This window comes from Otolemur garnettii, unplaced genomic scaffold (genome assembly GCF_000181295.1).
Source record: "Otolemur garnettii isolate 467f Iridium unplaced genomic scaffold, OtoGar3 scaffold00131, whole genome shotgun sequence".
NCBI classification, from domain to species: domain Eukaryota; kingdom Metazoa; phylum Chordata; class Mammalia; order Primates; family Galagidae; genus Otolemur; species Otolemur garnettii.
Window position 1 is genome coordinate 3360130 of NW_003852526.1, and position 25286 is coordinate 3385415.

A 25286-nucleotide genomic window follows, 5' to 3' on the forward strand; every position below is an offset into this window, starting at 1 on the left:
TTTTTTTTTTTTTCCTAGGCATAAACATACTTAGTTTTTCTTTTTACCTAGAGTTCTGGTATATAAATGTCAGTATAAATGCATTTAATGAAACACTTTTTCATTGATTGATTTTTCTATCGAATTCCTATGACTCTATTGTTATCACTTTCCTCCCCTCCTCCCAATTTTGGTGTGGGTGATATGGGTCTCAGGGTATGTTGTGGTGTGGACTTACATATTTTAGAAATACTTCCTTATGTGTTCCCTATATATTGAAAATTGAAAAGCCACTGCCATTTGGTAAGGATAGGATGCAGAGTTTTCTGTCTCAGGGAAAAGAAAATAGCTATTTTGCTACAGAAGAACTTCAGGGTATTATAAGGATTTCATTATGATTACATTTGCCCAATGCTGACAAATACCATGACATACACATTGCTTGCTTTGATGATCATCCTTTAATTCTGTTTCTAGTAACTTCGCTGCAGATGCAGCACTGTGTAAATACTTAGGTAGTTAATGTTTCTTGGCTATCAGTCAAAAATATTCTGAGTGCTGATTTTATGGGTGTGTCCCAAAAGTTAGATTTTGCTTTTGAGGTCATATTCAAATAAAACCTTATTCTGTGAGAGCGAGGAATACTTTACTGTTTGAGTGCAATAGCAGTTTTCCAGTAGCTATCAATCTGTCTACACCAGTGGTTCTCAACCTTCCTAATCCCGCGACCCTTTCCTCATGTTGTGGTGACTCCCAACCGTAAAATTATTCTCGTTGCTATTTCATAACTGTAATTTTACTGTTATGAATCGTAATGTAAATATCTGATATGCAGGAGCGGCGCCTGTGGCTCAAGGAGTGGGGCACCGGCCCCATATATCAGAGGTGGTGGGTTCAAACCCGGCCCCCGGCAAAAAACTGCAAAAAAAAAAAAAAATCTGATATGCAGGATGTATTTTCATTGTTACAAAGGGATCGCGACCAACAGATTGAGAACTGCTGGTCTACACTTTGTAGAAAGTAGGCACATGTGTGCCATATTCATGTATTAACATTAATAGCATAGTTCTTTTCCATGAAAGCTGCTCTTTTTCTTCTTAGCCAGGAAGATTCTATTGTGGTAATGGGAACTTCTAACCTAAGATTATAAATCTTCTGAGGGTTCAGTTAGCTCCTATTATTTCTTTCTACTGACTAAACTTTAAGGATTGTTACTTAACAAAAATAAGAGCCTCCCCATATTTTAGTATGTCAGTGTCTGTTATTTCCTGCTCACATTAAAAGACTCCAGATAGAAAATTGTTTCACTAATTCCTGTTAGCAGTAACTGTTGCAGAAAAAAAAATTTTTTGTAATAGATGGTATAATATGATGATATTTATCTTCTCCCATTGTTTAAAATAGACTGTGGAAATGCTAGGGATATTTTTGTTATTTTAAAATAAATTTGTTTCATTACTGAAGCTATATATCATCTTTAGATTTTAGCTGTACTAGTAAATGTAAAAGATTATGAAATAGACTCCATTTTTAAATATAAAACTTCATGTTGCTCAAAATTTTTCTCTTAGTTGCAGTATTTTGTACTGAGATAGTAGTCCGAGGAGGTGCTGAATAGCTCTCCAGCACTGTCTGAAATCACACAGAAAGAACTGAGAGTCTCTCAGGGGGTCAAATGGATACTCTTACTCTGGCAAGTTCTTGCTTGCTTCACCATAGCAGGCACACATGTCCCAGGAAGCAGTGGCAGAACATAAGCAGCTACTTGTATCCTGACAACTAAAAGCTAATAACTCACATGACTGAATTTCTGGGAACATTTTTCCCATAGTTAGGAGTGGGGTGTCTAAGTGAACCATCCATGACAGCATCGAACAGTGAGAAAAATGCTTTTTCAAGATCAAAGACAGATAGTACATTTGGAATTTGTTTAAGAAGAGTAACTTTGCAATTACAAATATACTTTTAACTGGAGTATTTTGTTATCTGTCTTCAAAGGAGAACTGTTTGTTGATAGGCCACTTCCTGCCTTTCATCTTTTTTTTTTTCCTGATTATAGACAAAAGGGAAAAAAAGCAGTGCCAAGAAAGTGGCAATCCCTTTTTATGAGCTGTTTGAAAACATAGGCAACAGAATTAGGTATTTTGGAATGTAAAATTGGTTCTTGTAGAAATGTAGTTCTAATTTTGTAGTGGGGTCACTACAGAGTGGCTGCCAGATGCCTCCTGCCACATCAGTAGCAGAGGTCAACAGTGTAATGTGTAGAGAAACTGGAGAAGGGAAAATAAGAATTCATAAGCTTCAGGAGCTGGGGCATTGAGGCTGCCAGAGTCAAAAAGCAGGATTTTTTTTTTTTTTTTGAGACAGAGCCTCAAGCTATCTCCCTGGCTAGAGTGCTGTAGTGTCACAGCTCACAGCAACCTCAAACTCTTGGGCTTAAGCAATTCTCTTGCCTCAACCTCCTGAGTAGCTGGGACTACAAGCACCCTCCATAAGGCCAGGCTGTTTTTCTGTTGTTGTCATTGTTGTTTAGCAGGCCCAGTCTGGGTTCGACCCACCAGCCTTGGTGTATGTGGCTGACACCCTACCCACAGAGCTACAGGCGCCACCAAGAAACAGGTTTTAAGGAAATAGGAAGTCCATATGACAGAAGATAGTATATCCCTGAGTGAAGACACTGATTTGTCAGTTTGACAGAATCTTGTTCTTGGAATCAGCACACAGCTAGCTTGATCTACTTTAACCCTACAGTATTTAATAATCAGGTGTTTGCTATAAGAAATGTCAGGGTGGTAATTTGGGGCCACATGAGGCTAGCTGCAGAGTCACACTTGAACAACCTTAATCACGATGATTTTTCTAAATGAAATTGAAGGAAGAAAGGGGGAGGAAACTCATCTAAGCTGGCTGAAAATTACAAGCAGGAGCTGCACCATTCCCTCTCTTTCTCAGCCTTCATTTTTCTTCATCAGCTCTCGCTGGCGATGCATCTAAGAGAGGATAATGCAGGCTATCCTGCCATGAGCAATGGACTCTGATTCCCACTTTTCTGATTGCTTACTGTCTGCTTAATAATGCCTTGCAGACATTCTCCCTGTGTTCTAGGGCATTTCGACTAATGCACTACTTGGGCAAAAGTCCCAATGACCACAAAATTCTTCATTCAACTTTCTTTGATTTTTGTCTTTATTGATTTTCAGTTAAAGCGCTTAGTGGAGTTTTTTGCACTTAAGTTTTGTAACCACAGGGTTTTTTGTTGGTATATAGCTTTTCTTTGAGATACCCTTGAATTTGAGAATAGCAGGGAACCCTGGGAATTGTGGATTTCCTTCAAAGCAGATCATTTCTTGTCTGCTCCATTTGGCTGTGACTTTTCTCATTAAAATAATAGGATGAAAATTGCCCTTTAGACACTTTTCTTTTATTGATCGAGTTCATGTCAAAGGCTGAAAGTGAAAAAGGAACTAAGAGTTTTTTCGGTTATCTTATTGTAAATAAACTTGGCACTTTTCATTTATTTTAGTGGAAACAAGGTTTCTCTCTGTCGCCCTGACTAGAGTGCAGTGCCATCATAATAGTTCAGGGCAGCCTCAAGCTTCTGGGCTAGGCTCAAGCAATCTTCCTGCCTTAGCCTCTCAAGTAGCTTGGAATACAGGCATGGATCACCATACCAATCCAGCTGATTTTCTATGTTTTGTAGGGATGATTTCTCACTGTCTTAATCAGGCTGGTTTTAAACACCTGGTCTCATGTGTTCCTCCCACCTCAGCCTCCCAAAGTGCTGGGAGTATAGGCGTAAACCGCCGTGACACTTCAGACTTTTAAAAACAATACTCATTTCTCTCTTACTAGTAAGATAAATTCAAAGCAATCTCAGGTATACAATTTAGTAAATATGTGTAAATATACATAATATATATGCTTATGTGTATATAATAATAACCATTTGTTTAAAAGGGACCCACACTTTATACTAATGCAGAGGGCTTGACCATTTAGTTTTAATGCAGAGACTCAGTTTCACAGATCTTTAATTTGGTCTGTTTGGACTATGATTTCTAAGTCCCTTTCATTTCGAACATTGTGCATTTTTATTTGTGAATCCAAAATCTAGAAATAACAATAAGGAAAACGTTCTGGTTTACCTCTGTCTGTTTGAACGGTAGAATATTCCAATTTTAATACAAGAATAGCTGTTCGTTTTATTGTTTTGTTTTTCTTTTTTAATGTTTTCAGAAGAGTCAATCAGTGTTAGGTACCTGACCAGTAATGTCTGATTGTGATGTCTTCAGGAAGCGTTCCAAACAGGTATTAAGAATTGTAGTTATAGAATTACAAATGGTAGTGCTTGTGGTTTAGGTCTGGTCCTGTTATGTTTGTGAATGAAGAAATTAAAGCTCCTACATTACATCTCCTTCTCTCTCTCTCCCCCCTCCATTTCTTAGCTCCTCCACCCTAACATAGTTCTCTTCTTTATCCCACTCAGGATGTGAGATTTGCAGTAGTAGAGGATAAGTTGGAATTTAGGATTTCAGATAGCTGTTTAGTAGCACTGATACCTTCAAGATGGATCTCAGAATTTTTGAAAATTGATACAACTATACCCCAGGATATTTGAGGAACATTAAATAAAGTGAGTCTTAGTGGTAAAATATTTTATTTACACTAATTTTTATACTTGTATAGTATCGTGTTAGTCCATTTTGTGTTGCTGTACCTGAGACTGGATAGTTCATAAAGAAGAGGCTCACAGTTCTGCAAGCTGCAGAAGCATGGTGCTAGTGTGTGCTTCAGGTGAGGACTTCAGGGAATCTCTACTGATGGAGGAAGGTGAAGAGGAAACAGGTGGGTCTCCTGGCAAGAGAGGGAGGAGGTGGCGCCAGGCTCTTTTAAACAACCAGCTCCTCTATGAACTATAATAATAAAGCAAGAAAGAACTCATTCTTGATAGGGAGGGCACCAAGCCATGCATGAGGGATCTGCCCTCATGACCCAAATGCCTACCACCAGATCCCACAGTTAACACTAGGGATCAAATTTTGGCATGACATTTGGAGGAGCCGAACATCCAGACCATATCAAATATATAAAATGTACTTTTTGTCATTATTTTATTTATAATAATAAAGCAAAGAGTGAAAAAAATCACCCAAGAAAGGATTTTTCTATTTGCTATCTGTTATTATTTGTTATATAAAAATCATTAAATGAACTCAAGGATTATTTGATTGTACAACCCTTATAAACTACCACATTAAGGCATGCTCATGTGCCAAGGTGAAGTTAAATCACTTTAGTAATACACGGCGCTTGTCACTTGAAGAAGCAAATCACAGATTATGACTAATGAAGGTCATCACCATGGTCACCACGTGTTTTACCTCTGCACCCTTTGATCTTTAGAGAACTTAATAGAAACCTTTTTGTGTGTAATCCTATTTTTTTAAGGTATCAAAACAATTTCAATGCACAGTTCTCCCAAATGCTTTTAGAGCCACCTAATGTGGATAAGAAGTATTAAAACAGAATTGTACCTTTGCAATTCCACCACCAGAGTCAGAATTCTGGTTAGGCAACATGTTAGTTTTCCCAGTTGTGTTACCCTAGGCACGTTCCTCTTTGTGCCTCAGTTGCCTTACTTATAAAATGTGTCTAATTATGGTTTCTACCTCATAGTGTTCTTTTGAGGATTAAATGAAGTAATGATCCCTCTGTCTACTCTTCTTGTCTAGGGGCCCTTGTAATTCCCAATTAATCTATCCATTTTGAAGGAACACTTCAGTATTCCTTTCTTGGTATATGAATGTTTGGGTTGATATGTGGAGGCCAAGGAGTTAAAGGCCCAGATCTGGCCACATTTATTTCCTGTCTGAGCTGTTGCTTGTAGTGTTCACATTTTCAAGTGTCGTAGGCAGAGCTTTGCTCCAGAATTCTAAAAAAACACATGAAAAGTGTTTACAATGTCAGCAGTTAAGAAACAACTCAGAGAAGGTATACAAAATTCAATTTCCAAATTAATTAATGGGGGTTGCATAAACTGTGAGAAATACACAAATAATATAGGACAGATACATAAATTCACTATTGCAATTTTTAAAACTCAGCCATAGAAGTTAAAATTTTTATCAGTATAAAGGCTTGCAAGGGGCCACAAAGCAGATTTATCTTTATCTTTCTGATAGAAGATGGAGTTAGGGAAATGGAAGCCTTGTGGACAGGGGTAGAGGACAGCTTGGTCCCAGCTGGAGATAAGTAAAATCATTGCATGCAGTGGTAATTAAGAGGGTTTTCAAGGTTATCTAGACCTTCTGGTGCTCAAAGACCTTTCTCACTTTTTCTACTTCATTGTTGCTAATTTCGTCCTTGAACAGGCCTGACATTGGAGCTTTTTCTTTTGGGGTAGATGCAAAAGCCAAGACTAGAGGCTGGCCATTCTTATTCTCAGTCTGGTACTGTTATTGATCCTAAATTTCACTGGTTGTTTTATGCAAAAAAGAACTCTTAAGTAAGAGAAAACAAGTATGAGAAGCACAAAATGTTACTACACTTTACGCCTGCTCTCAGATCATTTTGATCTATTCTATCAACGCCAATGAAATCCCAGTTCTATTCTCATTTAAGCATTACTTTCCCACGAAAGCTTAGCCCATTTTTCTCAAATCAAGTCTGAGAGTTCAGGAATGGCCAGACACCTGACTTCCTTCTAGCTATTTTAACCCTTGAGAAGTTGCTGAACTTACTGCAGTCTTAACTGCACTGCAGAATACACTGAACCAATTGTTTTCAGACTCTTTTCAAAGGGTTATTTTTGCTGATGCTGAAAGTATAAGAAGCTAGATCAGAGTTGGCAAAGTTTGCAATGGCAAGAAGCTCCCAGAACCTGGGATTCACCCCTGGATGTACCTTCAGCAGTGGGGGCAAGTTTAACCCCTTTAGTTAAGAGGCTAATAATAGGATGAATTCGGATCATCGAAGTCAATAAAGATCATTATCTGAATTTGCCAATGGCTTTTGTAATTGCCAAGTATGTGGTGCTGAGAATGTCTTAATGTTAAATATTATCTCTTCCTAATGGTTTGGACCACATAGTCGCACACTATTACATGCTGTCTAGTTCCCAAATGGCTTCATTATTATGTAGGTTTTAGCTCACCAACAAGTCCTTTATTGGTCTAACTCATAATTTATAATCAGTGTCATCTCTTTTAATGGTAGTCCATTAATAGGTTCTCAGAAGGTGGATTTGCAATCAGGAAGTCTTCCTAGAGGAACTAAGAGCTGCAGAAGGAATTTGCCCACCTTGAGGACAAATTGCTAGTTAATTGAACAGCTGGGAGAGCTCAGAGAGCAGAATTCTCCTTCAAATCCTTGATGAGCCTTACCTATCAGTTTGAGAAAAGCTGTAATATAAAATGTGTCTGACATTGCTATTAGATTGTGATTTTTGGTACATAGCAGACAATAACAAGTTTTATTTATTTATTTATTTATTTCCCCCAGAATTTATTTACTCCAGCTGGTTCTTTTTCATATTGCCACCTGTATTGACTTTTATTGTCAAACAGCATGTTAGTGCATATATTAAAATTTTGCAAATAATTGGGCATGTCAGAAGACCTTTTTTTTAAAGTACAAAATATGTTCTGAATTTTTGGTTATGCTTAAAAATAACCAAAAGTTGCACACTGCTTTGGGATTGTGCGGCAGGTTTGTGGAGTGCTCCTCTGATGTGTTGTGTTGCCTGTGGAAGTGACAAGCTTTCACAGTCTCTGGTAAACCATAATCTGCCTATTGTGTTCAATGCAGAATTCCGAATTTAGTTAAAATGTTAAGAAATCGTGTTGTTTGTTCCACCCCTGCCACTCAGAGAAATTAGATGGAGATGCATGTGCTTTCCATCAATAAAGCATATTTGTTTTGAAAGACGCAGCACTCATGGGCTGTCAGTCATAACGACTGCTGAGAGTACTTTAAGAGCTGAAACGTCAATATTTACAAAATGCAAAGTGAAGAAAAAGTACATTGAGTCACTGATATATGTGCTGTCTTGTTCCCTGATTCTCTCTCCCAGTGTATTTAGTATGGCTAAATTTATATGAAGGACTATTTTGAAATATGAATGAAAATTTGGGAATCTTCTAAAGTGAATGTTGAGAAATACTAATTAAATGCCAAAAAGGAAATTACTTTTTCTCCCGAAGCATATGTATTGATTAAAACTAAAATCAGAGGTACAATTAGATGGAAAAAAAGTGTCTGTGTTTTGGGCATAAAGTCCACAGCCGTTCTAGTAGTCTGTGTCCCTAGTTTGCCCCTTAATAGTATTGTAAAGATGATGTAAATCTCTCTGAGGTTTCTTTCACTTGGCTGTAAAATAGGCATAATGATACCCACTTCACAGGATTTCATAATATTAAATAAATAAATGTATTCAATAAAAGCTTTTTAAGTTATAAAGTGGTACGTAATTGGAAAGTAGCAATTAAGGTAGCAGAGTGTGGGGTGGGGAGGAATGGGGTTAATGACAGCACTGCCTTTTCATATTAGGAAATATATTTGGAGCTTATTAATGAAATGTACTCAAATTCCATATTATAAAGTACTTTATTATAAAAGTTAAAATACAGAATTTCTTACATGTATCAGAAACGTGTGACTTTTTTATTATACTATAAGCCATTTTTGAGAAAGAAAGTGAAATAAAGAACAGTATGGGCTCATTGGTAGCACTGTGGTCTCTGTTGTTGATTATATATTCTGCCACACTAATCTGTGGCCTTGATAAATCACTGCCTGAGTGAGAGCACTTCTTCCCTCTGGTCTCCTTGACTTCTTACCGTTGTGTAAATATGGAAAGGCATAGTTAGACACTCATCACAACATATTGTGGAGATTCCCGGTACAAAGGGGCTGAATTAATGAGAAATAGTTTTAATAAAGAATCTTGCATAGGGGAAAAATGACCTGAAATTTGAAAATTCATGATTATAACTTAAAACTTACATGATTGCTTCTCCCTAAAATCAGCTAACACCATGCCTTAAGGATGTGGAAGAATTTAAGTGATTTTCCAAGTTTGTATAAGTATAGTTTATAATTATTTTATAGAAGAATTTTTTTCTTTATAGTATAAAGCATTGCTTTTATATTTAAATAGATGGTAGATGATAAAAATTTGACCAGCAGGGAGAGCCAGATTTATGTAAATTGGGCTGTAAGAAAAATAGTCTGGGATTCCTCAGTAAATACGTGTCTTGTGGGTAGACAAGGTTGGACAATTAGGTTTGCGAACTCATCGTAGAAAAAGGGTTACATATCTCATTGCTGAATATCATTATGGTCATCAGATGAACAAAGGGAGTACTTTGAAGGTGGTCATAGTGATATTTATTCAGCAGTGAGGTATGTAGAACTTTTTCTAGTATGCATTAATCAGTTGTCAGAGCTTGTACAATAGCCTGATGTGTCATTCCAGAAAAAAGGTTCCAAAATTGCTTTGAAAAATAGACTAGGCACTGGCATAGGTGCATAGCTTCCCTCTGGAGGTGACTGCAGTGATATTCAGCAGTGAGGTATGGAGCACTTTTTCTGGAATGGGTTGGCGAACTTAATTGTCCGACTTTGTAGCTTCACAACAATCTCATACTATGCATTGAAAGCAAAACAGAGGGAAGGAATTTCAGGTCATACCACAACCCCTACTACTTTTATTTTCACTTTGGTAGTTTTTAAAAAAAGAAAAAAGGAAATAATAAACAAATAGGAACTCTAGTTGTTTACAGTACTTCTTAGAAGTGAAGAATCTGTTGTAAACAACTGCCATAAATTTAGCTGATAAAAACAACTTTTCAGTGCTTGGCCCTGGGATTAGAGCACATTCAGTATAAGGAAAATAAGTTAACACCTTAAAGAAATTTAACAGGGATTATTAATGATCTGAATGGAGCACTGTTGTGACTGAATTATCAAGTAAGCATTTATAGTTTGTTTTGTAATGTTAAATCAGGAAACTGGAATACATTTTCTTTAATAATTTATATATTTTTTTCCAATTTTTTTTTTTTTGCAGTTTTTGGCCATGGCTGGGTTTGAACCTGCCACTAGCTTCAAAATGGCATATGGGGCCAGTGCCCTACTCCTTTGAGCCACAGGTGCCACCCCTGGAATATATTTAAAAAAAAATTTCACCAAGCATGAACCAATTAAGAAACAAATGGTTTTCTGCCTAACTCTAGTTACATAGAAAATATAAATGAAACAATAGCACCCTATACATGCTAATTTCTTTGACAAATGATAAGGCTGATATAAATGATTAAATTTATGTATTTTCAAGCACTATTTGTTAAATACATGCGTTAAAAACAATATTCTAAGGATTGGGGAATGTAAAGATAAGAATGCTCTATCTTTGTTATTTGGAATCTAGTAAATGGGGAATTAACCCAGTTTTAGTTTGCCAAAGTGTAAAACAGGTGGGCACTGCAGAAGCTCTAGGCTACTTCAGTGAACATTATACTACTAAAAGCAAGAAATACTAATTCTCACAAAAAAGAAATATTCTCTTTTACTTTTGGGAAAAATAAATATTTTTGTTTTGCAGCCAGTAAGACTGAGAAGTATTGTTTTATAAAGTGACGCAAACTTGGCTGTCATTTAATTTATTTGCCATCTTTTTAGAATAGTAGCTTAAGAAAAAGAGATCCCAGTTGGTGAGATTATTGATTTTTAATTTGTTTCTGGGTTTTTCAAAAATAATAATTAGAGGTCAGGATGATGGAAAACATCTTTCTTTTAAACATTAAAAACAATAACAACTAAGTCATGGGGGAAAAATGGTTCTTTTAAGCCTTTACCATCTTCAATGAAATTTAATATATCTGCTCTCTTAGGGGGCACAGGTTGACAGATAGGGTCTTGCTCTGTTGCCCAGGCTAGAGTGTGGTAGTGTCATCATCGTTCATTGCAATCTCAAACTCCTGGCAAATGTGAAGGCTGATCTAAAATGATTAAATTCATGTATTTTCAAGCTTTATTGATTGATTGAGACAAAGTCTCAAGCGTTACCTGGGTAGAGTGCTATGACATCATAGCTCACAGCAACCTCCAACTCAGGCGCAAGTGATCCTCTTGCCTCAGTTTTTCTATTTTTAGTAGAGATGGGGTCTTGCTTGTTCTCAGGCTGGTCTCAAACTCATGAGCTCAAGCAGTCCACCAGCCTCAGCTTCCCAGAGTGCTAAGATTACAGGTATGAGCCACTGTGCCTGGCCTTCAAGCACTATTATTATTATTTTTGTTATTATAGATCCAGTCTCACTTTGTTGCCCTTGGTAGAGTGCTGTAGCATCATAACTCACAGCAACCTCAAACTCTTGGGCTTAAACGATTCTCTTGCCTCAGCCTCCCAGGTAGCTGGGACTACAGGCACTGGCCATAACACCCAGATATTTTTAGAGATGAGGTCTCACTTTTGCTCAGTCTGGTCTCACTTGTGAGCTCAGGCAGTCTACCCACCATGGCCTCATAGAGTGCTAGGATTATAGGCCTGAGCCACCACACCTGGCCTCAAGCACTATTTACTAAATACATGTATCCAAAGTAATATTCTAAGGATTTGGGAAAAGAACTCAAAAGAGCCTTTTGCCTCCACCTCCCAAGTGGTTGGTACTATAGGCACACACCACCATGCTCAGCTGATTTTTCTCTTTCTTATAGAGATGGGGCCTTACTGTGTTGCTCAGGCTGGTGTAGAACTCCTCCTGGCTTCTAGCTGTCCTCCTGCCTCAGCCTCCCCAAATGCTGGGATTACAGGCTTTGCAGCTGCACCTGGCTGATAGCTCTTTTTAAAATATGTGTGATCACTCTTAAAATTCAAAGGGTTGTGTGTAAACTGGAGCAGAGATGATTAAATAATCAGTGTTCAGTGATGGGTACAGGAGAACTAAGAATGGATAATTACTTCTCTTGTGAAGTCAGAATTATTCATTAAGACGCATTCTTTCTGTCATATCTATTGCATAAAACTATGCTAAATAAATAAAAATTACCAGGTATTTTAGTTTGGTAGTTTGAGTATGCGATTTGAGTGGATACTAGGAAATGGAGGGTCATAGGGCAAGGCATGGTAAAGATGACTAGAAAAGAAGTAGTGATGAGTGGAAAGCAATAAGGTGGTAGGAATGGACTGCGTGAGGATTTGCCTGCCGTGTGCCTGTCTCTGTCAGCCCTGGAGATGCCGTGGTGACCATGATGCAGCCTTTGTTATGTGTCACAGTCGAATGTGATACAAAGAAGGAAACAAGCCCTTTCAGTGTGGTCTATTAAGTATAGAGTGCTGTGGAGACATTCCTCTCAGGACTAGAAGGGACCAGCAGAAGTTAGAGGTGAGATCCAAGCTAAGCCCTAAAGGAGGGACAAGAGCTCCACTGGAAAGAAACAGCAGTCAGATGCCTGAGGCAGGAGTTCATGGCAAGTTCTGAATGATGGCGGTGTCTCCCAGGGAGCAGAGCTTTGAGAGTGAGACTAGAGTGGAGAAACACTGGTGGGAAGGCGCAGCGGGGACTAGGCCAGGAAGAGTCTTGCATGTTAATCTGTAGGAACGAGCGCAGTTTTTCCTCAGTCTGTCAAGGGACTCTTAAAGAGGCTCCATACAGCAGAGGGCATGAGCAGATAACTCGTTTTGTTAGAACTGAAGTTTGCAGCTGTAGATAAGAGAACCAGACTGATGAACCAGCCTGGTGGGGATCAAGAGGCATAGACCACGTGTAAGAGGGAGAAGGGAAATGTCTGGGTGAGACAGTGAGACTCAATAGATACTGGGACAAGCAGCCAAGTGTAGTGATGTCAGTTTATGGAGAGAAAGTAGAAAAAATATCTGTCTGTCTCTCTCTCCATATGTGTGTGTGTGTGTGTGTGTGTGTGTGTGTGTATCTTTTCTGTATATCTGTGCTATCCAGATGTTTATGTGAAGGGAAAGAATGTCTTGTTTCTATTCACCAGGCTTTGGTATAACTCTTGAGAGAGATGGTGGAGGCAGAGGCCTGGCCCAGACAAAATAGCATTTTCTCTGAGAGGCTAGCTAGAAATCAGAGATGTGTGAGTCATAGAGAGCTAGAGAAGCCAGAGCGTATGGTGAGGTTGGAACAAGTGTGAGTGCTTTCTAGGAAATGAATGCTGAGTTTTAGAACCAAGAAGATTAGGAACCAAGCCACTCAGTGACTTGAAGTAAGAGGTTGGAGCGATGAGCTAAGGATGGTACAAGGCAGGCCAGTTCTTGGGTGCTAGCTGCCTTACATAGTCCCCTCCTTAGCCTGCTGGCCTAGAGTCCCCTCCTTAGCCTGCTGGCCTAGGGGCCTGTTTGTACAAAGAAAGGAGAAGGAGAATTCACCCTGGGCTTTAGATTTGAGATCATGTGTAGACTGCAGGAGAAGCTATTGGTAAGAACTATCAACAATTCATTAAAGAAACAAAGTCTAACAGTTCAAGATAGCAGGAAGGAAAAATACATATTGGCAGTGAAGTGAGGGGAAGGAGTTGACCATGAATTTCTGCCTTTGAGAGAAAACAGAAGAAATAAATTTCAAAACTTAAAAGCAAGATGGGAATTTGGGAGGGTTCTTAGAATGACTGAGATACAGGTGGGGGGAAGAACAGTATGGAGAAGTGATTGAAAGCTTAGGTTTAGGAGACAGAAAAGCTTGATTTGAATCCTGGCCCCATCTACATGCCGGAGGAGTGACCTGGCCCATGTTACTTAAGCTTTGTCAGGTTCTTCATGTTTAAAATGTGATCATGGTTAACTTTCTCCAAGGATTATATATTGAGGATTAAAGAGATCAGTTCACATAAAGTATCTGGCATGTAGCAAATGTTTAATAAATTTTATTGTGATGAAACAATATTATATAATATAGTAAAAAATCAGATTCTGAAACCAGACTTCCTGAGTTCAAATACTGGCTCTACCAATTATGTGCTGGTGGTGTGATTTATAAATATAGTTCATACTCACCAGGTGATCAGGAAAAATGTGTTCAGCTGCATTAACAATAAATGAAGAGGCTCCATGAGCTTATATTTTTATGCTTCCAGTTCTTACCAATGTGACAATTACTTTCTACCCATGTGACAAGTGAATGTACATATAATAAAATGCTTCATTCATTTATAAACTAAAAGAATCAAAATATATGTTATGTGTGCCTCAGTTTTCTCAAGTATAAAACGGGGATAATAAAATACCTGCGTATTAGGCTTGTGAGTTAAGAGAGTTTATAAATATAAGGTCTTAGCTCTGCATGTAGGAAGCAGTATATATCTATCATTATTAACATTCATCCTCATCCTCATTGATGGGAGCTAAAGAGAAACTGAGAATTTATAATGGACACTGTGGGATTGGGAATATAATCGAGTAAGACAAGTAAAAAATGCCAGCGAGCCCTTAGGGACCAACTTGAAAATGTCTGTAGTAGTAGCATACTACAGGAACAACCAGAAACCTAGGATAGCCCTAGAGAAGAAAAACGGTTGGATGAGTTAAATAGAGTTGGGATTTATTTAGGGGACCAGTTATGAAAGTATAAGAGAGCCAGTGAGCAGAAGGTACTGTGGTACTCTATTTTGAGAGAATAATGAAAATCATTGACAGATAACCAGAGAAGGGAATAACGGTACTGGAAAATATTTTGGATAGCTGTTTGGAAGTGACTTTGATTTTATTATATATATATTACATCACCTTGTCAATTTGTTTTTCTTCTCTCTCCTCTCCCTTCCTGAATAACCTTTCCCAGCTTCTTATTGTTCCTTCTCTGCATATTTTCTTTAAAAGGCTTACATCTCCTCTGCCTTCTAGCAAAACAACATGAAGAAAAAGCATAATAAGAGAGCAGAGAAGTACGTGCATTGTTTCTGTGTTCAATTCTTTACATATTCACTGAACATCTATTCCCTGTCTAGCTCTGAGATCTTTGCTCTGACAGATCCAAAAAAAGCATCTGGCATGTTCATTACCCTCAAGGGTCTCTGTGGGAGGAATTCACATGAAATCATTATACATACGTTGTACAGGAAAATGATAATTGTCATGCAATCAAGTGTCAAAAAATATGGCACAGCCATTAAGTGTTGCGGTGATTTTAAAAGGTGCTCAGAAAGGAGAAAGACATGAGCTGGGACAAATACAGCCTTTTAGAATGGGTGTTCAGAGAGACCGTGCATAGAATGTGAGAATGGGGGTGTGGGGGACAGTGTGCAGGCCTGGGAGAACCGAGAAAGGACAGCGCAGAAGCACATGGCAGGTGTGGAGAACAGGGCAGACACCGGCCCAGCAGGAGGTGAGTTGAATGGGAGGTGAGGTTGGACACTTAACTCTCTTAGAGAGTATAGCTCACCAGGTGATAGTAAACATGTGTTCAGCTGCACTGACAGCAAAGGAGGAGGAGACTCCCGTAAGCTTATGTTGTGCTTTAGCTTCTCATTAATGTGATAATTATGTCCCAACCGTGTAATAAATGTATAGAATTAAAATCTTTGTTAATTTGTAAGCAATCGCTTTTTTGCCAAGCCTGTTGAAGAATAGGATTGGTGACTTTCTTATTAAAAATGTAAACATCTCCTTTAAATTATAGGAAAATGGAAGGTTGCATTTTCGGAGTGGGTGGTGGGGAACATATCGTGTTACTGAGCTATCTAGGCATATAACCTTTCCGCCCTCAGCCATCTCTTTTGGTGCCTTAGCTCTTTCAAGGAAGCTTTTGTCTCTGCATCTTAGAGCAGCATTCCGTTTTGAGAACCATATTAAGCTGCTTCAGGGCTAAGTATCATAGAGTACAAGTATTAGAGATCTTAAAAATACATATTTTTTCATGAGATAAGGGCAGCGGGACGAGAACTGCCAGTATTAGCTATGTTTGAACAGTGTGTGCCTTATTAGTATTCATGAAGAGCATATCGATAACATCTTGACAGAGTTAAAGTTTCAACTTGAAGAGCTACTGCTTTTCAATAAGGAGCATATTTAAAGACACTCTAAGCTTCAAGAGTGACTGAATTGCTTCTAAAATGAGAGTATTACTTTATTGAATGAGATGTTTTTCATTTATACTGTCTATAGTTTAGAATTATTATTATAATTACAATAAATAATAATGATGAGCACTTTAGGGCTTTTATCTTCTAAAAATGTTAGAGTTAATCTAGTTTAATTGTCCCTTGGAGTCATCAGAGATGTGTACTTGCTTTTCTGCTCTGAATCCCTGGGTGTGTTTCCTTACCAGTCCCTCAGTGCTCCCTTTTGGTGTTTGCATGGCCTGCCTGCTATTTGTTCCACAGGAAATGCTCAAAGTTGACAGACCGAAGGGCTTTCTGTTAGAGCTTCCTTTCCTACGTAAGCATTAGACTCTTTACGTTGGGCTTCGTGGTCCACTCCAGCTTCTCCACCTGCTGACTGTGTTACCCTGGGCAGCCCTTAGTTTTTCAACTGTAATTCATAGTAGTACCTTCTTCAGGGTATTCTTGTAAGGATTGCATGATATAGTGAATATTAAGTAAGCAGCAGGGTGTTCTTGTAAGGATTATATGATATAGTGAATATTAAGTAAGCAGCAATTAAGTATTTAATTAATGTTAGTTGTGTATTAGTATTTTTTAAATTATTAAGAGCCTATCATTGGGAAGTTATATGTGGTTAAGTGTTAGGTGAGGAAGTTATAAGCCAATAAACACCTTTTTTAGGGGTGTGATGTGCCAGGTTTAGTGCTAAGCACCGAAATGGAAAAGGAAACCATGGCACCTGCCCTCTGAAGATCACACCCTATTGAGGGTGGGTGGGGCTGTCTTAGTCCATTTTATGCTGCCATTAAGAGGAATCCCTACAGACTGGGTAGTTTACAATGAAAAGAAATTTATTTTGCTCACAGTTCTGGAGGCTGGTAAGTACAAGACCAAAGACTTTCATCCACTGGCAGAAAGGCAAGAGAGGGTAAGAGTGAGAGAGCAAGAGGGGCCCAAACTTGCTTTTATACCAAGCCCAACCTTTAGTAATCAACCCACCCCCCCAAAAAAGAAAAGCCAACCAACAAGAACCCTGACCTAGTCACCTCTTTTTAGGCCCTACCTCCCAACATTATTGCATTGGGGATTAAGTTTCCAAGTTATGAACTTAGAGGGACACATTCAAATCATAGCAAGGGTGGAGGTTATTGAAATGCTGTGATTTGAGTTCCTGACCTAACAAAGGCAAGTAGGATCAAAGCTCAGAGCAAAGAGTGATGGACTTTGCCTTAGGCCTTTCACAGAGAGGGAGGGATATTTGACCTGGTCCTTGGAAGATGAAAGAACTTTGAGAGAAAATGGGAGAATTTTATAAAGAAGAGGAGCTAGTCTTCAGAGTCAGGGTGTCTCCTGTCTTCTGTGGTTTCTCAGGAAGTTTCAATACTTGACAAATTGAAAGGGAGGAGTGACTTGAATGAAAGCGGCATAACTTCTCAGGAAAAGCTGAAAGCAGCGGGGTCTTACTTGTTTGCAAGTAATGGAGGTGCTGCTTTCTTCAGAGTTTAGTGGCTGGTGTATCCTTTACTCTGTAGATGTGAAGCTTTGAAGTCTTAGTTGGACCCAGGAGAGGCTTTACTTGTAGTTAGAATATGTTGAGTGTCCCGTGGTAATATGTTATGGGTCTCCTGTACCTTCCCCTGTTACATTGGGTCTGAATTTCCGTGACAGTGATTTGAGTGGGATTTTATTGGATATTTAGGAAAGAGTATAACTCTAAAATATCACACTGTGACACAAAGTTAAATTCACACTCATGTTTTAAGAGCAGAAATGTACTGATCGCCTAAGTTATAAGGCAAGATAGTAGATTATGATGACCTTACAAGATCAGTGTCTGTGCCAATGCACTGAATGTCTATCACTCAAGGGAAAGGAAACTCTGCATCTGTCTTTCTCAGTTTCTCAGGCCTGCAGAGCATATCATCTGGGAAGTATGTGGACCACTGTTAAATGCTCTCTGTCTTGAACAGCACATTTAAGCTGTGTTTAAATGAGCAGAACCTATTTGTTAAACCGTGCTCCTTTAAAAGCTTGTGAGTAAAGGGCAGTTTACCAACTTTAAGTGAGAACCTTCTAGGCACTATGCTTTATGGGTTACTTTATATGTGTTCTCACAGTAGAGTTTTAACATGAGAAAATATCACAATAACTTTCCAACAAAAAGTTAAGTAGTAGAGATAGGATTCTAAATGAGGCCAGTCAGACTCCAGGATCCTTCTTTTCTTCTATTAAATATGATGTTTGTTTTGTACTGTTTCCTTCTACAGTCTTTCTTTAAATTTCAATAAATTTTGATCTCAATAAAGGTGTTCATGAATGGGCTTGCTACGTTTGAAGAATATAATTAGACAGAGGTTTTTCTAATTTATCAAGCTGATTTATGATGAATTCAGTACAATCAATGTTAAGGGTCACTCATCCTTGAAAATTCATATTTTCATTTGATAGTCTTGGCAGCATAACTTGATGATATTAAGTCTTTCAAGTGTACAGTTCTTTGATAGTTAAATAACCTGATTTCAGTTATTTTAGAACTGCAATACAGAATGGAAGAATGACCAACCCCTTTTGAATAAAGCCTCCCCAATGCTTCATTTTATTGCATAAATATTATTAGCTTAATTTGCTCTTGTTCAAGAATAAGAAGCCAAATTTTAAAATGTGTGGGGTTTTTAGTGGCAAAATAATTACAAGATTAGTGCCCTGTCACTGTCAGAAATTAACAATTTTTCCTCCTCCTCCTTGTTAAAGTAAGATGGGTGGTAGCATTGTATCAAAATTACGCTTTCTTTGCCCTTGTCTTTCTCACTTTTTTTCAACTTTCCTCCCATCCTTTTCTCTTGCTTTCTCACACCTATAAGTGATAATCAGGATCTTCACTTCCCTTTACTCTTTTGCCTTTTTCCAATACTTTGAAAATAGATCCATAGGGAATTAAATAATTAGATAACCATGTGCCCAGTTTATAGTTCGAATATCTAATATTTCACAATTATTCATCTATTCATAGCTATTTCATCAGATACAGTACACTTTTCTTGATTATTTCTTCTGAAGTATCCTATCTCCAGTTCACTTATTCATTTAGTCCTATTCTGTTCATGCTAAAAATGTACCTCCTTAGTTACAGGCCCCGTGGCTAAGGGTTGCCAACCCTATTTCTCTCTAAGCCCAGGCAGCTAGTGGTTCTCATGTAACCTAGGCCACCTTGATCTATATAGCAGACTTATGGTTTCAGCCCCCCCCCAAGAAAGAATATCTGAATTCTTGGAAATGAGAGCAATGATGGTTAAATTTGAAGTCATCGTGTATAAAAACGGTGATTCATCACTACTGTTTAGCATAGGAGTTTGTATGATTGCTTGTGGCAACCCTTCCTACTAAGTGATCATGATGGTCTGGTGCAGCAGGATCTTTCTGAGCCTATCAAGATCAAGTTGGACCACTAAGAAAAAAGTCTAGCAATGGAGGTAGAATGTACCCAAATAATTCTAACTCAAGGGTAAATGTAGCACCTACCTAACAGTACAGAGTCTTTCTGAATGCATTTCTGGGTAAGGAGAGATAAGCTTCTGAAGTATCAGAAAAGACATTGTATCCAAAGTAGCATGTGAACTACATGGAAAGAATTGGGGTGAGTGAATGTGATTATTTTGAAACTAAGAGCCATGTTCTCTTTGAATTTTGAAATTATATGAGCTGTACGTGTGCATGCACACACACTCACATAGATATATATTCACACAAAATTAAGTCTTGTACCCAAAGATATGTTTTCCTCCAAGCTCTGACAGTTACTTTACCCTCCCTTTCCACTTGGTAGAAGCTGCCTGACTTACAATTTCCTGCTGATTTATTTAACTATTTAAAAAAATGTGTTATCTCATAAACTATCGGGCCCCAAGTGTGGGCTTAATTACTACTCAAGTATCTCATCCTGAAGTGATTTATAAGCCACAGAATGGTTTTGTCTTCCCTCTGTATAGCGTTGGTATTTTTGGAAATCGGGTTGCCTATGCCAAGTTTTATTTGTAGATAGAATGAGAATTGTTAAATGGTCTTTCAGTTCACAGGAAATCTTCATTCCTTTATTAAAAACCCACCAGATAACTAATTCCATTTAGTTTTCAATAACTTCTATTCCTGAGGGAGCCATGCGAGTCATGTAATTGCTTTAGATACTTAGTGTAAGTTTCTTGCTAAGAATGCCACAGGAATGGATTTTTCGTGTGTGTGTGTGTGTGTGTGTGTGTGTGTGTGTGTGTGTATGTGGTGGTGGTGGTGGCTGTGCGTAGCTTTTAATGAATCAGTAAGGATTTTTATCAAAATGAGGATTTTTATTACTGCACAAGAAATAATCTATCAATGAACTGGTCAAATTGTGCCTCATTCATATTTTGAATATTGCATAATTTAAATGAGAACAATCAAGGTGCTTTGGCCTAGAGAGAAGAGTATGATACACATAACTTAAAAATTTTGAATGGCTGTGTTTACTGATATATTTGCATATTTAAAAAGGCATAGAATGACATAATCCCTAAGGACATTGAAACTGGGCAAAGAATGTGCAGGCAGTTGGAGGGAGATGATTATTAACAGAGAGAATCCAGAAATAGACTCAGACATGGGATAAAAGCGTCATTCCAAAGAAATGGTGAAAAGTTGGCTTGTTTAATAAATGGTGTTGGTACAGTTGGAGTGCTAGTTGAGGAAAAAAAATAAATCTTTATCTCCTTTTATCAAAAAGAATTCCAGATTGATCAGATATTTAAATATTTAAGATAGTCATTCAAGTTCTAGGGAAAAAGTGTAAGTGAATATTTTTTGGTTTCAAGGTAAGAAAGATCTAAGCATGATCCCAAATCCAGAAATAATTAAGGAAGACATACAGATTTACCTATGCTATATTTTCTCAAAGACTCGAGGACTGGGGAAATCTTGTTTCTAATTTTCATTCACCCCAGCTTCATTTTTAATAATGGCATTAGAAGTTTAATGGTATCACTTCGCAGGCATTGGACCAATGTAAGGTGTACTGAGATTTCAGCCACTACGTTGTTTGTAATTGTCACCATTCATGCTACATTTAAACTGATGACATTTAGCTGTTTTTTTTTCACATGCATACATATAAACAGTAATTTGTATATTATTACTTTGAACAAATAAGAAATAAAAAAGAAAGAAAGTATATAAGAAAGTGACATGCAGTTTTATCTCTGGACCGCGGGGCTGAGAATGATGTAGAGAGGAAGCTTCATGGTATGCTATTTTCACCTGTATACTATGAACATATATTGCTGTGGGGCTTTTAAAAAAGATTTTGTCACATTCATAGCTTTGCTGTTACTTAGCTATTTGTAACCTAGTTGCCCTTTAAAAAAAATAATAAATCCCAGGGAGCAAAAATGTTTTCCAGGTTGCTATGCATATATAATAGAGAGACATGAAGGTGTTTTTACTTCTTTTTGTCACAGATGGGCACAGAGGGTGCTCAGCCTGCTAAGTGACCTACTGTGTGTGTGTGTGTGTGTGTTTTCTTGGAGGCAGCACAGAGAGTTTTGAAAAATGTATATCATCTTATGAAATAATTTTAAGTCCAAAATGTTTGATTCTTATGAGTCACTCATTTAATATTATAGGCACAGATTTATCATGCTGTAGAATGCAAAATTTATATAAATTGTTATCATAAAATAAGAACCGTCGGAGAGCATGTGAAAGGGTGACCCTGTAAGCGCCTGTGCTCCCTGAGGAGGCATCCTTCAGGCTCCTCTGCTGGGACACAGAAATGCTGCCCTGAGTAAGGATGGACAGGTGAAGGTAATGGGTCACCATCCTAAAGCTTATTTGGGCTTTTAGTTCTGAAGTTATAGAGTGGAAGGAAGTAGATTTCACAAAACGCAAATGGTGTTAGCTCAGTTTAGCCCGCTGAAATGAATGTTTGATTATATACTTAAAATTGTCACTGAGTCCAGCAAACATCTGAGCTGGAAGATAGTTTAGCCATTAAAATTATAATCTAATTAAAGCAGAGGGAGCTAAATAAACTAATCTTAATCAAATTTACTTTGATCTTGTTTCTTCCCCTGCCTCCCACTACAGGTCACAGTAATGAAAGGCAGTAATAGAAATAAAGATCATTCAGCAGAAGGAGAAGGGGCTGGAAAGCGACCAAAACGAAAGTGTCTTCAGTGGCATCCGTTGCTAGCAAAGAAACTTCTTGACTTTTCAGAGGAGGAGGAAGAGGAAGACGAAGAGGAAGATATTGATAAAGTAAGTCCTGCATTTAGTAAAGTCTCAAGTTTCTTTGAACACTCACTTATAGTTTAGAAACTATAGTGAACATGAACGGTACCAGGAATGATGTGTTCCTAAAAGTCTGTATAACTTGGATCCTATTTACTTAACTTACATTTTTTATTCCAGTTATTGATTGCTGTTAAAGTATCTGCACCTAATACTTTAGACAGATCCTTCTAAAACAGTATAAGTGATTTGTAATGATATTGAAATGCAGCGAGATGGGGATATTCATAAAACTTCATAGATTTACCTGGCACCCACCCTGTGACTCCTCCAGCCTCTCATGTCTTTAACTCCAGCCTCAGCTGACATCTTCAGCAGTTTCAGAGCTGCTCTCTTAGCCTTGATAACGTCTGGCTATACTTACCTCAATCACCCCACTGTGATACCTTAGTCCTACAAGTTCCCTTCTCTGGCCTCATGTCTGAGGAGCTGGCTCTTGTTTAGAAAGTCACATAATCATGCAGATAAGTACAGGAATTCACACATTCCTCCAGGTCTTAGCCTAACTCCTTCCTCCTCAACATTTGGGTCTCAGCATAAGGACTACTTCCCCAAAGAGATAGGACCTCATTATCTCCAAGTATCCCCTCCCACCATGCTCATTCCAAGTTGGAGGAGTTTCTTTGTAGCCCTTAACTGCTGTTTGCCATGTCTTCAGCTGTGTACTTTTTATGTCTGTCTTTGTAGACCAGAATAGAGGCCTTGCCCCTCCTTTCTTCTTTCCCCAGAACTGAGAATGGTGCTTTGCCACACAGTAGATATTGAATGGATATATGCTCAATAGAAAAATAAACGAATATGTATTTTGTGTCACAACATATTTTATAAACATTTATGTTTTTAGTATTTTTCAGGCCTTCAACATCCATTTAGCCTCTTCTTCCTGGCTTTTAGCAGGAATTTTGGACGTCTTCCTGTTTCTCACACATGGTGCCTGTGTACCCTCTGCGGTCTTGCTCCCTGCTAACCTTTTCTTCTCTTTCACTGAGCACGTGGAGGCCACTGGAAGTGACCTTTTCAGCTTCCTCCACACACCTCTGTGCTGTCTCATTCATCTTTCCTTCTTCCTCTCCTGTATCAGAGAAGGAGGTTTTATTCTTCCTATTCAAAGAGATTGTCAAGTTTGTACTTAACAATGGGTTTGGGTTTTCTGACACATTTGTGCCCACTAGTCACTTGGTCACTGAAGCTGCCTCCTGTCTCCCTGAGGGCACTCTCTCCTATTTCTGTTTCTTCTTTCTTAGTTTCTTTCATCTCTTCCTTTATCCTCCCCTCAGATATTGATGTTCTCTGGACCTCTAATCTTAAATTCTATCTCCCTCCTGAACTTTCCTCCTGAACTCTGGACTCACATTCCTGACCATCTGCTTGACATATCCACTTAAATATCAACTAGGAATCTCAGTTTGAATGTGTTAGACACTAAGCTTTTGCTCTTCTTCTCTAAACCTCCTCCTGCATCTTTTCTTTCTCACTAAATGTCAGCGGGACCTTTCTCGTTTGTTCGGCCTGAAACCTTGTAGTACATCCTAATTGCTTTATTTTGCTCAGGCTTCACATCTGTCCATTAGCACATTCTCTCCGCTGTACCTTCAAATATGTTTGCATTGTGGGCTCTGTTAACACTTCCTCACTGCATTATCACCTTGGTCCAAGCCACCGCCATTTCGTTTTTTTTTTTTCGAGACAGCGTCTTACTTTGTTGCCCTCAGTGGAGTGCCATGGCATCACAGCTCTCAACAACCTCTAACTCTTGGGCTTAAATGATTCTCTTGCCTCAGCCTCCCAAGCAGCTGGGACTACAGGTGCCTGCCACAACACCTGGCTATATTTTTGTTGTTGTTTAGCAGGCCCAGGCTGGATTCGAATCCACCTGCCTGGGTACATGTGGCTGGTGCCCTAACCACTGAGCTACAGGCACCATGCTAGCCACTGCCATTTCTAGCACATACTATCATATCTGCCCCTTTCTCCCCCTGCCTCTGCTCCTGCCCCTACTGTTTGTTCTCAACAAAGCAGCCAGAGGGATCCTTTCAAAATGTAAACCCAATTGTGCTGGTCCTGCCTTATGAACGATCTGCTCTATCTGCAGCACCTAGAAGAATCACCTGGAGCATAGCAGGTGCTCAGGAAATGTTTATTGAGTGAAAGATTAAAGTCCTAATCCTCTTCTCTTTTCACTCCACAAGCAGTGATGTTATCCATACCTTTCCTCTTACCTTCTGTATATTGGTACCTCAGATTGCTATCCCACAGGCTTCCGTACCCAGATAACATACTCTTCAAATTCAGCCTGCCCCACACTGATGTCTCTGCTCCCCACCAGACCTAATTTCCCCCATTGTTTACAAGAGCAAACAACAGAGTTTGCTGTTGTCTATGAGCAAACATTGCACCCCAAAGCTAAAATCACTCTTCCTTTTACAACCTTCAGATACAAAGATACTAACCACTCTTGGGTGTACCTCACAAATGTTGTCTCTGTTCTCATTTCTTCATTCCCAGTATTGCTTTCTGAATTTCAGCCTTGTCCCTTTTTTATTGCCTAGATAGCTGGAATAAATTTTATCTGGGTTCTTTAGTTTCAGTTGCTTCTAGTTTTAAAATTGGTGTACTGTTAACAGGTGTTCTCTCTTTAAAATACACTTTTGGCAATGTCCTTCCCTTCCTTACATCCTCTCATGGCTCTCCAGTTGCATCCAGCTGAGGATGGTAGGTGTTGATATCTGACAAAGTATTAATGGGCCCTTGATGAAAGAAAGTCCAGAGAGAGAGTTGATTTATTTATTTATTTATTCATGTGTTTATGTACAGGATGGACATAAAGTTTGCATGCAGTTTAAAACATTTAGCATAGTAAATTGCACATGAACTTTATGGATACCTTGTTTTTCTTTCTGACTAATTTAGTGAGATAAGTATAACATTGGATAGTAATT

General features: G+C 38.4%; 1 protein-coding gene across 9 annotated transcripts in view; it reads left to right on the forward strand.

The window, feature by feature from the left end:
- Positions 1-25286, forward strand: part of BBX (BBX, HMG-box containing) — a 279317-nt gene that overhangs the window by 158294 nt on the left and 95737 nt on the right. For all 9 annotated transcript variants that reach the window (XM_003798195.2, XM_003798196.2, XM_023518213.1 and 6 more), the window contains one exon: positions 22144-22314. In XM_003798195.2, coding sequence (XP_003798243.1) covers positions 22153-22314 — 162 coding nt within the window. In that variant the 5' untranslated portion in view covers positions 22144-22152. The remainder of the gene's footprint in view (positions 1-22143; positions 22315-25286) is intronic.